Below are 15,731 nucleotides of genomic sequence, written 5' to 3'. Positions count from 1 at the left end.
TTCATCATTTTACGAGATATTTTAACCAAAAATTACACTTTAAAATTAATCCAATTCACATACACATAACATTTTAAGAAATATCTTGTAGTTATGATGAAACTTAAAATTTTTATCGTAAAAATTTTATTAAAAAAAATTCAACACGTTTAATCAAATCCCTCTAAAAAAATATTAAAAAATATGCTTCATAAAATTTGATAATCAATTAAAATGAATTAAATCTAAAACCAAAAAATATTTCATTAAATAAATAACACTTCAAATATAAATTAACCTAAAACTAAAACTCATTAGAATTTAAAAACTAAATTAAAATAATTTAAAAACAAATTAGAAAAGCTTAAAATTAAATTATTTTAAATAGTAAAGCTTGATGTGTGCTAGTAATAATTTTAAAATCAACCACTTAATCCTAATAATCTTTCATGTTTATAATCAAAAGTTAAAAAAGCTTTCCAATTATTGAATCCCTAAAATTCAGTTTTTAACGCATTTCCAAACTCTCAATTTTTAAAAAATTTAACTGAATTTTCAAAAAAAAATTAATTTTTTTTTAATTTCATAATTTTTTTAAATTTTCAAAAAATGCTTTTTTCAAGTAAATTTTAAAATCTTACACAAAAGCTTCCTAAAATACTCAATTAACTTAAAACAATCAAAAAGCTCTAAAAACTTCGACACCTAAAGTTTTCTTAACCAAAAAATAAAAATAAAATTTCAAAAAATGCCAAAATAAATTTTCTTAAATTTTACTTAATGTTTAGATTTATTCGTTATTGTTCGATGTGATAATCGTTCGTTAATTTTATTTTTAAATATTTTTCGATGTCTAAAAAGTCATGTATATATGCATATAAACTTTTGGTTAAAATTTTTATATTTTCATAAAAAATTATTTAGTGAGGAATTTTTTTCACATTTTGTTCCTAGTGACCAATTCATTAAATTAGATGTGATATTTGCGATTATTTTAGCATTTGCACCTAAATTCTAGTATAATCCTTTAAATATCATTAAAATAATCTACATTAATGAAACAGTCTATAAATTTATAATTCCTATAAATACATAATATATATCACGTGCATTGCTTATAAGGATTATAAAATAGTTATCCTAGTTTTAGCAATAACCGCAAAATATGCCTCAAATTAATTAAAATTTTATCTAATAAAAGACTAAAAATAATCAAAACAGAACGATAAAAATAAAAAAAAAGTATTTAAAAAACATTTTTTTTTTTATTTTTGCTTAGAGCAACATGTTGTTTTCAATTAAAATTCATCTCGCTTTCAAGCTCTAACAAAAAGCGAATTATCGATTGCAATTCATAGTCGACTATTCTTTAATTGAATTTTCTCTTTTCTAGAATTTTAATCTCTCAGATTTATTATTTGGATTTTATTTAGGAAAGATTAAAAATAGCTCCCTAACCGAGGCCACCCTTGAGATCTACTTCTTCTAACTAATTTCATTTTAATGGCTAATAAGACTCAGAATAGGGTTTGCTATCTCGGAATTGAAATTTATGTAATCATGGGATTAATCCCGAGATTCTTAATTATCAAATGCTTCACTGTTAAATATAAAACGCTAGCTCAGGCACTTGTAAAAACAGTACAGTTTTTAAATGTTCACATGAGTGTCTGAATCTTAAAAGCATCCGTATGAATACTCATCCCCCGAGTGTCATAAATGTAGAGGGCTCCGCTAAAAAGCTTTTAAAACTTCGCTAAAGCTCTTATTAGTAAAAATTTGAAGCCGTCTTCAGGTGGAGGAGAAATGGCAACCTTATGGATGTCACATGATAAACCGTCTTCATGTCCTTCACAAGAAGGCTTCTTCCAATTGGTGTTAATGAAAGAGCCTTAGCAAACCCTTAAAAGCTCCATGTCAGAGCTTTCTTCATTTCTATCACTCGGGATATCAAAGAATCATCAGCCTTTTCAAATAATAATTAGGGTTATTCATCTTAAAGCCTATTCTATTGAAAAGCTTCCAGAAGTAATTTCCACAAAAATCCATTCTTTTTATTGTTCCCTCTCATTCACATGTGAATGCTTCTATGTGAAAAAAAAAATCGAAAGATCTTCTCGAACAAATTACATCCATTCATAAAGAGAATAATTTGAAAAGGTATTACAATTTTTTTTTTTTTTTTTCTTATCATGTCCATAAAAAAGAATGAAACATAACGCCAGAGTGAAATTAAGGGAGAGTATAAAATAAGCATTGTGTTTCGCTTTTTCACCCACAATATTTTCCACTTGCTCTCCCTTACATTCCCCATTTCATGAATTGCAAAACGAAAAGAAGAAATTCGCATGTACATAATAATAAATATAAATAAATTCCGCCTTATAAATATCATCAAATAAAAATAACATAAAAAAGAGCTTAAAAAATATTGTGATATTATGATGGATTGGTGTGATTATATTTAATGTCCATAGTAATCAAGCTGTTTAGATATATTGCCTCAAAAATTAAATATATATTCATTTAATATCTAAAAGATTTTTTTTTCTATTTAACAAATGAGTATCTCTATATAGCACATACATAATCTCGAATAATATCTCGTCAATCTATACAAGAAAATTCTTGTTGATTTATTCATGAAATATTTCGCAAGAATAACGAATAAGAATAATAAAAAAATAAATAAATTATCGTAATTCATTGATTATCATAAATTGATACAAATATTTGACATATTTGAATAATAGTGCGGATGAGGGATTCGATGGGACGTATCAAACCAATGTCGTGGTCAAACATAACGGCAGTTGTCTGTACGTGCCCCCTGGCATCTTTAAAAGCACATGCAAGATAGACATCACGTGGTTCCCGTTTGATGATCAGCATTGCGATATGAAGTTCGGTAGTTGGACTTACGATGGAAATCAGGTACGAAGAACAAAAAAACAAAAAAACAAGAAAAAAAACACGCAAAAATATTAAAATCCAGAAAAAAATTAAATTTAAAAAAAAATACAAATAAAAAACAACATAAAAAGAAACGTCAAAATAGGTTTTGAACTTCATTCCTAAAAGTGCGCTTCCACTAAATGTGTTTTTTGTTTGTGCTTTCACCTCAGCCTTCAGACTTCCATAAATATATTGCATTACACATACATTCTATGCTGCACATGTTATGGAAATTCAAGGATTAAATTTTCAAACCTTTTTTTGAGCAATTTTAAAAGACAAATTAAGCTAAATTCAATTAAATCCCAGACAAAGTTCAAGATTTTATCCAAAAAATCGATAAATCAATTGACATTTTATGTCCTCATCACTTATTTATCTCTTAAAATATTCAATTCTTTTCCACAAACCAAGAAAAAATTCTTTAAAAATATCGATTTCAATTTAATACCCCAAAAAAAATCCTATAAAGCTTCTTACGTGTATGATGATGCATAAAACAAACTGTTAATCTCCCCAACTAACTGTTGCAAACTCATTGGCTCATAATAAATTTTATTTTCATAAAATACCAAACAATCTGATTTTAACCTTGTATAATTGGCAAACATGTGCAGCTGAGAATAATAATTTTATTGCATACATGCCAAAAATAAGCATCAGAAAATGAAAAAAAAAATTCTGATGTTTAAACAGAGCAAAAATTCTGGCAGAAATTTTCACCATAAAAAAAGATTAAAACAGAACTGAGTATGAGCGGTAAAAATTATTTGGAGACCAAATCACAGATACAAAAAAAAGGTTTATTAAAATAAAAATGACAATGAAGTAGTGTCAAAAGTCTCTCTGGTATGCAAAATATAAAGCCAGAAAAAAAATATCGACATGTTGATCGACCAAAAACGTGTGGCATTTTTCAGTCTATACAAAAAAAGAGAATTTTTTCATAAAAACTGACATTATTTCATTAGTATTGAATATGTTTCTGTGCTTTTGGCCTCCTTTCAAATGGCAATTTGTTTTTAAATTTGTTTCAATCCTCTCAATAAACTTGACTTTTATGCTTTACGTGGCACTATGATTCAATTTCACACGTGTGATAGATAAAAGAGAGTGAAAAACAACAAATTGCTATATTGGAACCATGTGAATTTTTTCATAAATATCAAAGTCAAATCCAATTCGTTGTTAAAAGCTTAGAATGAATATTTTTTGTTTGTCTGCAGCACATTCGACTGCTTTCTCGTCATTTCATTCATTTTTTTAATTACACACTTCATCATGCGATATTTTGAAAAAAGTATTTGGTGCAAATTTATGGAAAAACCTATTTTGCATGGGGTGAATAATAAAGATATTTTAATTTATCTCATTAAATTAAAAAACTCAAAAAAATTATATGTGAAAACTACTCTTAAAAGTATTTTTAAAAATTATTTACAAAAAACTTAAAAAAAAAAATCTCTTATTTTTCTGAGAATTTTTAATTCGTTGTGATTTTTTAAAAATTTAATTAAATTATATATTTATTGATAGTTTAAATATATCATAAATATATCAATTACAATTCAGTTCAAAAAAAGTCAAAATTGAATTAATATTTCTCAGAAAAATAAAAAATCAAAACCAAAACACTTAAAAAAATTTTAATTTAAACTCTTAACTTTATGCTTTTAAAAAAACCATACAAATTATTTAAAGTAGAAAAACCTTAAAAAACCTCATCACATAAATTCTCATTAAATATTTTGTAGACTTTTTTTGTGTGTCATAGAAAATGTTTCTTCTCTAAATCATATTCTTAATCTAATCTTTCTCCCATTCAAATCATCAAAAAACAAATTAAATTAAAATTCAAAAAAACCATATGAAAATAGCTTGATTTGGTGCTAAATTCAGATGAAGGAGGAGACTTATCAGATTTTATAACGAATGGAGAATGGTATCTAATAGGTAAATTGTCGTATAACATCGAAAATTAATTTATTTTAAAAAATGTAATTTTGATAACACTGTTATCATTTTCATCTATGACTGTGAGTTTAATGTAATATGCATTGAGCAGTCGCAGATGAAAATGAACTTTTATTCAACTTTTCCAACAAGTTTTCATCGTTGAAATTTTTAAAACAAAGATTTGAAGTCTAATTTTTAGTTTTTTGCCCTTGTTTTAATTTTAAGGGAACGTTCAGAAATTTCGTAACACTAATTTCCGAACGTTCCTTGATCAGATTATTCCTTTTCGAAGAAAAATTTTCAATTTTACTTCCAAAAAGCTTATTTTAACCAAAGTTGGCCGAAATTTGAGAGTAAACTCCAAATGTCCAAACTTGAATCCAAACTCCACAATGGACTCCTGCCAACTCTGATTTCATCAAAAGTTTCTTTCTAATTATAAAATTCAAATTCATTTTAAACTAAAATTTATATTCTCGTTCAGTTACTCAACTAATTATAAAACGAGACATAAAAAAAATCTCTCTTTACTTTTTTGTATTGTAATTTTTATTTCAACAGAATGAAAAAGTTGAAACAAAAATTTCAATTTAAAATTGTTTCTTTCATACAGGGATGCCAGGAAAAAAGAATACAATAGTTTATGCATGTTGCCCAGGTAATTGTAATATTTATGTTGGAGATTTGTGCCATAAAAAGGGAATTCAATTTAAGAAAAAATAAAAAAAAAAATATATTTTTTGAGCAAAAAAAAGTTGCAAAACAAATAAAAGTTGCGTAATTTTTTTTTGTTCCTTTTTGTGTAATAAACATTATGAGCGCCTTCTAAATTTATGTTTAAAAAAAATACTAGAAAAATTTATGGAACATAAAAATGCTTATGACTTTGCCAAATGAAGGCTGCCAGAGAAAATCTGACTACTGAAGATTTATGTAATACTAAAATACTGTGCAATATAGTGCAAGCCATTTATTTTACTCATTCAAAGTTCTACGAGATTGCAAAAAAAATTAAGTGTAGCTACAAAAGAAGAAAGAAATGAATTTATACTTTAAGTTGCAAGATATTTATCATTCAATTGAGTATGAAATTTGTAAAAAGAATTTATGATGCATTTCATTCAAATTGCATTCTTCACTGTTTTGTTTGGTGACGTTAAACGTAAAATTTAATTCAATCATTGTTATTCGTCCCAACTATACAATTTTTTAATTCACTCTGCAACGTAATTCCCTTAAATTACTGCAATCTAAATAAAAAGCTTCATTATGCAACATAAAACTTTAAAAGCTTCATTAAAACTGTTATCGCTTTTCGAGTTAAAAAATTTTAAACAAAATTACCAAAATAATAATTTTTTTTGTCTTTTTTTTTCATAATCATCGCTACAATGTTGAATGCGACTACTTATTATAGAGCCATACGTGGTAAGTTATGATGATCTTGATTATAATATCACCTTCCTTTAGCTGTAATAAATGTCTATACGATGCACATATTGTAGCAAAATGTAGACTTTTATCGTGACTTTATATCTCAATATGATGTCATAATATTTGTTCTACAAGCTAATTTTCCGACCCTTACAAAAAAATATAGAATATTGTAGTGTAAGAAACTAGACAATGGAAACAATCGATTTTGACAAGCAAAATTTGCATCTTCTCTAATTACTTACAGCAAATTGTCCAATTAATATGTCTGATTTTATCTTTCTAATTTGTTTATTTACAGGACATTACATTTACGATACAAATACGAAGACGAACTCTTTATTATTTTTTTAATTTAATCGTACCATGTGTCTTAATTTCATCAATGGCTCTATTAGGATTTACATTACCCCCGGATTCGGGAGAAAAACTCACATTAGGTATGTTAAAATTTGCAAATTAATTATTTTTTTTGAAATCTTTACATTTTTATATAACTGAAACTTTTCACAGTGAAAGCATCTTCAATAAAATACAAATAAAAAGCGCGATCCCTTATAAGTTGAATTGTTCATAAAACTTCCAATGAAACTTCTTGGATAATGTTTTCAAACACTTTACATTATTAGTTAAAGAACTTTATTTTCTTGAAGATTCGTTTCAAAATTGTTTAATTAAATTTAAAAAAAAGTCGTTAATTTCGACGATTTCTTCGTTTTGAGAAATTTGAAATTTTAAAATCTATTGAAATTTTTCCAGGAAATATAATTTCTCAATTTCATTATTAACAATAATAAGGGAAGTCTTATGACCACATCACAAAAAAACTTAATTTTTCATTCATATCATCCTCATCCACATCCTCAAAAAATAATAAATTAATATCCTCATGCATATGTGAAATAATAATTATATTAATAGTAAAATTTTTATATACAAAATCAGCAAATATTAATGGTCTATAAAATATAATCTTTTATTTTTTCATACTATACCCAACTCACACATAACCAAAAACCACTCTCGAACGAACAAAAAATATGAAAAAATGTTTTTTTAATGGCGCATTTATATAAAAATAATTGCATATCCACTATAACAATGGCATCAAACCCATCAAAAAAATCTGACTATATACCAAAAAAAATTTATTCAATCTGTCGTTTTGAAAAAAAATTGGAAAATTATAAAAAAAATTATGACTAAATTGCAGGCGTTACAATTCTTCTGTCGTTAACCGTATTTTTAAACTTAGTGGCAGAATCAATGCCAACGACATCCGATGCTGTTCCACTCATAGGTATATTAAATTTGATGAACAAAAAAAAAAAAGTCATGCCAAGTAGCTTGCCAAATTAGTCGAAAATTTTAATAAATGACTTATGATGATTAATTTAGCTATCACTAGATGAATATTCTTCTTGTGATTTATCCTTTTATGTTGATTTATTTTCTTAGATATCGCGTGTCTATTTGTTTAATTTCATCTTCATTTAAGTAAAGTTTTAAAAAAAATTTCTTTTCTCTTTTTTTGTTCTTGAAAAGCATTTAGATGATAAAGTAAATTTTTCATTTCTATTTTCTTCATTTTTAAAAAAGGAAAAAGTTTCATAAAAACTTTCTCAATTTCATTTGAAATTTATATCTTTTTAAGATAGTTTCAAATGAAATTTCACTTCTTTTGTTTTATCATTTTCTTAAATTTTTTTTAATTTATTTCGTTTCAAGGTCTTTTGTGAATTTAAATCAAACGTTTTAATTCAAATCAATTTGAAATTAATCAATAATCACGAGTGTTTAGTTTCACTTTAGTATTATTTAAAGCACTCTAAACCACTCAGAGTTGTTTTTAAAATTAGTCACTTAACTAGCTATCCTGAATAGGATAAGTCGGTTAATCGATCTGAAATCCGAATCCAAGTTCTGAAATCCGAATCCAAGATCTGGAACCAAATCAGAGTTACGTCGACCTGAGATCAGATTTTTGACCGATCAACCAATTTTAAATATTTAATTGCAAAACTTTAGAATATTTTCTAAATTTCTTGAATAATTTTTCTTTTAAGCATAAATAAATTCATTTTACTAAGCGATAAATAACAACTCTGAATTGAAATTTTTAAGAATTGTAAAAAATAACCAAAATTAATAATTTATAAAATCTAAAGGAATTTAAAAATTAAATTAAATTTTATAATTTTTGAAAAAAAAATCCAAAATAGTTTTCATAAGATTAATTACAAATTTTCCAACCATTTTGTAGATCAAATTATTTAATTTTAATTTTATGACAATGAAATTAAAACGGTTGATTGACAAAACAAGACCATAAATTGTAAATGTATATATCTATAAACTTAATGGTGTGTGTAGAAAAAAAATTATTATTTTTTACTGAATCTTTTAGCCTAAAATATTTCTTATATATTCATTCCTATTTCGGATGTCTGCGTTGTATATTAATTTCATATATTCTAGACATTACCATACATTCAAGAAAAAAAAAATATTCATGAATATTTTTAAGGCTTGCAAAATATAGAAAAAGATTCTTTTAAAATCAATAAAAGCTTTTGAAAAAAAATATTAGATTTTCTCATAAAATGTTTGTTTTTCAAATCTTATTAAGCTGATAAGTTGACCAATATTTAAAAGAAGAAAATTCTTCATTTAATTTAATTAAAAAAAGATTCTGAATTTCAAAGGAATTCAAATTTAATTTTCTTAATTTTAATAAAAACTAATTTTCAAGTATCCTTATAAAACAAGAAATTGAAGTGAATTTTCAAGACAGAGACCTAAAATGACATCTTTTCTAAATTAAGTTGCATATTAAAATTTTATCTTTTTCACTCAATCCACACAAACGATGTAAATATTTGAATTGGGATGCTCATACATAACAAAATGTAAATCTTAGGCATCTTGAGTTACTTTATCCTTCAACTAAGCAATATGATTTGAAATCCTAAACAAAAAGCTTGATGAGAAAATCTTGATAATAAAGAGGTTTATTATTCTATAGTAAATAAAGTAATTTACATGAGAAATTTTAGATCAACAATCTTCAACATACCATCGATAATTTAAATTCATAATGATATCTCAATTTTCTGATGCGTGAGACTTTCAAACGAGAAATATAGAATTTTGATAAATTTTTTTTAATTAATTTTAAAGGAATTCGAATGAATTTTTTTACACATTTTCCTCTATTTCAAAAATTCTTACATTTGAATGAGATTCTTTTAAGTTTGAAACTTTTATTTATATTTTTTTCTTCTGAATCTAGTTCATATCAAATTAGCTATTTTATCTTTTGTCCTTACAAATGATGAATCTTGCTAAATTTACTATTTATATTCATTGGTTAATATTTTTGCTTGATTTTTAAAAAGTTTTAATGTTCTGTAAAATACTGTCTGAGGAATTCTTAATTGGAAAGTGTTAGATCTTCGATATGTGTTTTCTAAAAAAAATAGTTAGTTAAAATTAGTGATGACACAACTTGAGCTGGACAAAAAATTCTAGACACAGACAAATATTATTGATTCGATCTTATTTTCACTAGAACTTCTATAATTATTGATGCCTGTATGTCTGTAGGAAATCTGTCTAGACAGTGCCTTAGCATGAAAACATTATTTTTCCTAGATGTTGTCTAGGACTAGACAGTATCTATGGTAGATCTTGGCTAGTTAGAGACATCAAGGCAACAGCTCTGATCTTTACTAAATTATTCATTAACAGCAAAATCGTTTCAGTTCAAGTCAAATCGGTAAAAAATTATTAACACAGCACATGTGTGCCTCAAAACTTAAAATATTGATTAGAAATGTGAGAAACCTATCGAGCATTTAATTTAGTCAAAATTAAATTTTCCCTTTAGAATTCATCGTACGAAATTTATTATCATGGAGCTATCATTTATTGTCATACAAAGGCAAAAAACAAAATTGCCGTTAAATAAATCGTAAGGACAACGACAATGATAATAATAATATCAACAATAATATTATTATCATCTAATAAACGAGATAGATCTACATATGTGGAATATTTTATCCCCACTACATTCTTAAAAAAGAATCGTAAAACTTTATCGCCACACACAAAAGACTATTTGCAGTAAAACTTTTCTTTTTTTTTGTTTTATAATTTTTTGTGTTTCTAAGTCTAACTTAAGGAACTAAGTTTATGACACAAAAAGACATATATACATAAAAATATAAAGTACAATACATAGCATAAAGCATGAACAACACGAGAGGACGAATAATTTACAATCTTTTTTTTTAAAAAAAAAAAATAAGAATTGGAGAAAGCTTCTTGAAAATTAATTCGTTTTCTCTACATACCTTAACTTATTTTTGGATGAGATGATTTTAAAATTTCAAAATTCAATTTTTACAATATGAAAAAAAAATAAAATCAACAAAAAAAATTCAATCAAATGAAATTATTATTTTGTAGGAGTCACGATTCTTCTATCACTAACCGTATTTCTCAACTTAGTGGCTGAGACATTACCACAAGTGTCTGATGCAATTCCATTGTTAGGTAGCGATGCATATCTCTTTTGTACTTTGATGCAATTGCAAAAAATAAATCATTTTTTATTGATTTTTTTGTTTTGTTTTTCTTTTAATTTTTTTGTATTCATATTTTTAAGTTTTTGAATTTATTTTGTTATTGGTCATTGTTATTGTTATTACTCATGTTATATTGAAAGGAAATATTGTTCATTGTTCTTTTTCTTAACTATCTTCTTTCTCTTAACTATTTATTTTGTTTAATAAGAAGGGATGAAATTTTTCGGATGGGTTTTATTTTCTTGTTCTTTAATTAATAAGAACTATTTTTGGACCATAAAACTTTAAGTAATGAAACATTTTAAATTTATGGTTTAAAGGGATTTTTAGAAAATTGAAAGAAGATTGTATTGGGTCTTGTAAGACTCGACAAGGCAATTTATCGCTTATTTGAAAAAGGGTTCGTCTAAAATTACAGGCCTGAAGCCTTGGACAAGCTAAATGATACAGCTGAAAACTGCAAACCTGCTTATCTAAAATTCAAGCCTGCATTTCTTGACTAAACTCAAATTCGAAAGTATATATGCAAAATATGAAAATTTCCAAAACTTTTAAGTTCCAATGCGGAATCACAAGTTCAAACCTTTAATGAACATCCATAAATTACTTAATATGTCATAAGTTTATCGTTATTTCTAATCCCTATCGAAGAATTTCATCCCCTTTTTAGCTTTTTCAACAAAACATGTTCATTAAATTGTTTATTGACCAACTAAGTAAATTTTTTGGCACACAACTCAAAGTGATAACAATGATGATGACATTCATATCTAAAGAATTTAATGAACTATTTTAACTCCAACTTATTTTTGGTTATATTTCTCTTTCTTTTGTTTTTTCGAAAAAAAGATATGAGAGATTTGAAAAGTTTATTCTTCCATATTTTGTTGAGTGTTCTTTCAAACTTTTATTTTTCTCTTATTTCAAAATATATCTTTGAGTGGCTTTAATATTAACTAAAGTGTTTGATGACTATTAAATTGAAAAGCTTTTTATGAGTTTAATTTTGAAATTTAAATGGTTATTTTAACGTCTATTCAGACTATAATACGTAATACTTTATATTCTATATACCTTTAAATGTTCAATTAATTAACGAAAAATGTGTTTTTATATTGCTACTTATTTTACTATCCTATTTAAAAAATTGAATTTTAAAGACACGTATTTTATTTTGTTGTCAAAATAAAACATAAATTAACTAATATTCAAAAAGTCGATAATAAAATTAAAATGATAAAAAATAATACCATCATTGATTGTTTTCTTCATTCGTCAATAAATTTTGAATTTAAACTTTGAAACTTAATTTGAATTTTGTTGAGGAGATAAAACAACAAAACTTATTTGATAAAATAAGTATAATTAAAGAACTTCCATGCGGATTTAAGTAAGGATGATGTTTATTGTTTGAAGTTAGAAAACAGTTAGTTGCAAATATAATTTGAATATTAAACGACAGTTGACATATTCTCAACAAATTTCTATTATAATTTAGTTTTTAATTACAATTTTGAACAAGTTTTCAATATATTTAAGTCAGATCGAAACTAATTAATCTCTAAAAATCAACCAATTTATTATTAAATAAACAAAATAAAATAAATAATACTGCATTAAAAAAGCTTTTTGCACTGTAATTAATTATATCGCACATACATAAATTTAACAGTAGAATGAAGAAATCATCAATAAAAATTAAATAAATAAAAAAAACTGATAAACATACATAGTTTAATGAAATACAATATATTTTGTATACAAAAATCACACTCAATTCATTCATTTCAAAAAGCTTTTAATTTAAATAATAATTCTTACAGCAGAAGCTTTTTTGGTATAAAATAATCAAAATGGAAATAATGTTTATGCACAAATGCTGCAATTGACTTATTGACCCAATTTCATCGTAAATATTTAAGTAATCACCTGCGTTAAAAAGCTAACCCGTTAAAATAATTGTAAATTTAAAAAATCAGAAGCTAAAAAATCATCATAAAATATTTTCATTCAGAAATGCTCATTCGCCGCCATAAATATGGATTACAGATAAAAATGAATAAGAGTGCGGAAAAAAAATCATCTGACATTTAATTTTCGAAATTTCAACCCTCATTCTTCCGCATGTGAATTAATTTTACATAAAAAAATTGACAATATATTATTGGATGAGAAACAAATTAATTAATTTCCGCATTCGAGTATCCGATGGATTTCAATAATTCATATAAATATTTATTTATTATAGAGGGTATAAAATTTTGCTATAATTTTTTTTTGTTTATCTGTGGACTTTTCCAGAAGTGACAATTTTACTATCACAAACAGTTTTTTCCCTATTGGTGGCCAATCACATAACAAAAACATCAGAAGCAGTTCCATTGTTAGGTACTCAAACCTTTATTCCTATCAATAGTTTTGTTTTATGCAACATAATAATTATGTTTATGCGCACTACATAAACATAATGTGTAGAAATTAACAAAAAAAAAGTTTTTTTTTTTTGAGATGCAAAAGTAACTGAATGACATGAAGCAATACACACCATCACCAGCAAGTAACAGCAATAATCAGAATTGTTATTTTTCAAGTATTTCAATTAGCCTACACGCAAACAATTATGATGAGAAAGTCTGACAAAAAAATATTTTTTGTTTCTTTTTCTTCTCTGTAACTTTTCTTCTTTCTATTTTTTCTATTCTCTTCTCATCCATAACACAAAAGCGAATTAAGTGCTAATGAATTAATTAACACAATCTTTTCACTTTATCTACTCATGGTTCATATTATTTACTTACACATGCTTGAGATCCTTTTCTTCTTCTTATTTAACTTTTCTACACTCTTCCTTGCTCTCAAAGCAAAAATTTAAAAACATCAATGGAACTACTTGAAAATTTATGGTATTCTAATTATCATTAGGATTGCTAGGAGCGCTTTTGGTTTGAAATTTAAACAATTTTAACGAGATTTTAAGATTTATTTCAAGGTGGCTTTTATGGACTAGGTAACGAAGTATTAAATTGAAAATTTTCGGCAATATCTGGGTGAAAACTTGATGTGACTGAAGTATTAAGGCATGAAGAGTCCGATTGTTCTGAAACGTTGTCAGAATTAGATCCACATTATTTCAAATTGGGTCCAGCAAAAGAAAAAAAAAATTATTATGCTTCCTATGTCTGGATTTAGTATCTTCAAGTTTGGGTGACGTCATACGTCGTACTTCAGGTTTTAAAACGTCATCTTCCTTAAAACCAACTTTAATTAACATATTATGCATCAACTGGTCTAGGTTCATTCAGTAGAATAAAAGAATATACTCAAAAGCATATCCAGACATTAAAATTTAATATTCTTTTCAAATATGCGCGGTAAATTTCTTCTTATCCCTCAAGATTTCTTTATATGTAATGAAACTCTTTACATTTTCGCCATACTTAAATAATTTTCTATGCCTTCTCAAAAGTTTTCTTTATCCATTGTTGTATTCTTGTATGTATCTTTCATACATATGTGCCTTTCCTTTCTTTCTATTCTTATTTCAATTATATTTTCTCTATTGTTAAACTTCTTTGCAATACTTACATCTTATATAAGTAGCAAGCACACTTAAAAGTTGAATATGAAGGAAAAAAACAAAAAAAAGTATGAATATCTTCTTAGAATTTAGATTTTTTAAAATCTTTTACACATACACCAACAGTATATATTGTCACACGTAGCATATGTATGTTGCTATCACAAAATTTTAAACAAATATATGAAAATTTGAATAAAAAATCTTTTAGCTTTTTCATTTTCTATCTTAATTTCATTCTCAAATAAACAAATTAAAAATTTGAAAATAAAATTTAAATACTTTTAAATTAAAAATAAATTGTAATAAAACTATTACTAAAATACCGCATATAAATCAATAAGCAAATAGCTCTGGGAAACACTAAAATATTGAACAACTAGAATAATCGTAAAAGAAAAATATAACAAATTTTGATATCAAAATATGTATGTATCTTAATGTGATGCACTTTTATGTCCCATTATAATGTTTTAATGTTTTATAAACATCGATAAAAACTCAAGTTAAAATTATTTTTAGTCCAAAACTGGTGAATTGAAAGACAGTCGAAATATCCCTAATGTGTGGATTAATCATTTTCATTAATTAGACAGGGGGTAGGGAGGGGCGTCTTTGCGTCCTGGACCCTCTTTTGAGGTTAGGAAAATTTAATCGTCAGATCTGTTCAAAATGCGTTTAGAATAACATAAATGCCTTTTAAATGTTAAATTATTAAAATTCTTCTTGGGAAAATTTTCAAGAGTCACATAATACATTTTACTGATTTAAAATCACGATAACATTCCAAATATTTATTCAAAATAAGAAGCATTTGGTACTTATTACAGCGAATTCATATTTTCACCCTCAAAGCACCTGAATGTGATTTTTCAAGTAAATGTAAATACTTAAAAATTATACTTACACACGAAATTAACAATACATCTTCTTAAAAGGTACAAAAATTAAATTAATTACTCAATTAAAATCAAATTTAATTAAATTGAAAGTTCTTAGCACTCATTATACACTCTGTTTACATTTTTCATCACAATGTGTAAAACAAACAGATAATTATTATAAAATTTTATTAAAATCTGACTAATAAAAATAAAAGAAAACAATTAAATGATGGTAAAAATTTATCTGTAATTACAATTTATGATAAGACAAGTTTAATTAAGTTATTTTAAAAACGAGTCATTTTCTGGTTTTAATTCTGAATTAAATATAAAAAAGATTAAAAAATAATTCAT

At 25.2% G+C, this 15,731-nt stretch overlaps 1 protein-coding gene across 4 annotated transcripts in view; it reads left to right on the top strand.

Annotated features, from left to right (window-relative positions):
- The window catches only part of nAChRalpha6 (nicotinic acetylcholine receptor alpha6), a 107,480-nt gene that overhangs the window by 85,213 nt on the left and 6,536 nt on the right, over window positions 1–15,731 (top strand). For 2 of the 4 annotated variants that reach the window (XM_070648937.1, XM_070648938.1), the window contains exons 6-11: window positions 2,733–2,913; window positions 4,812–4,887; window positions 5,504–5,548; window positions 6,308–6,318; window positions 6,626–6,764; window positions 10,798–10,884. In XM_070648937.1, the coding sequence (XP_070505038.1) occupies window positions 2,733–2,913; window positions 4,812–4,887; window positions 5,504–5,548; window positions 6,308–6,318; window positions 6,626–6,764; window positions 10,798–10,884 (539 nt within the window). Of the gene's footprint in view, window positions 1–2,732; window positions 2,914–4,811; window positions 4,888–5,503; window positions 5,549–6,307; window positions 6,319–6,625; window positions 6,765–7,537; window positions 7,625–10,797; window positions 10,885–15,731 lie in introns of all 4 variants that reach the window. The other 2 variants (XM_070648936.1, XM_070648940.1) reach the window with 1 other exon arrangement.

The sequence above is a fragment of the Chironomus tepperi genome, unplaced genomic scaffold, assembly GCF_022539635.2.
Source record: "Chironomus tepperi strain 1889 unplaced genomic scaffold, CSIRO-AGI_Ctep_v1 contig_415, whole genome shotgun sequence".
In the NCBI taxonomy this organism is placed as follows: domain Eukaryota; kingdom Metazoa; phylum Arthropoda; class Insecta; order Diptera; family Chironomidae; genus Chironomus; species Chironomus tepperi.
This window is presented reverse-complemented; position numbering and strand designations above follow the sequence as displayed.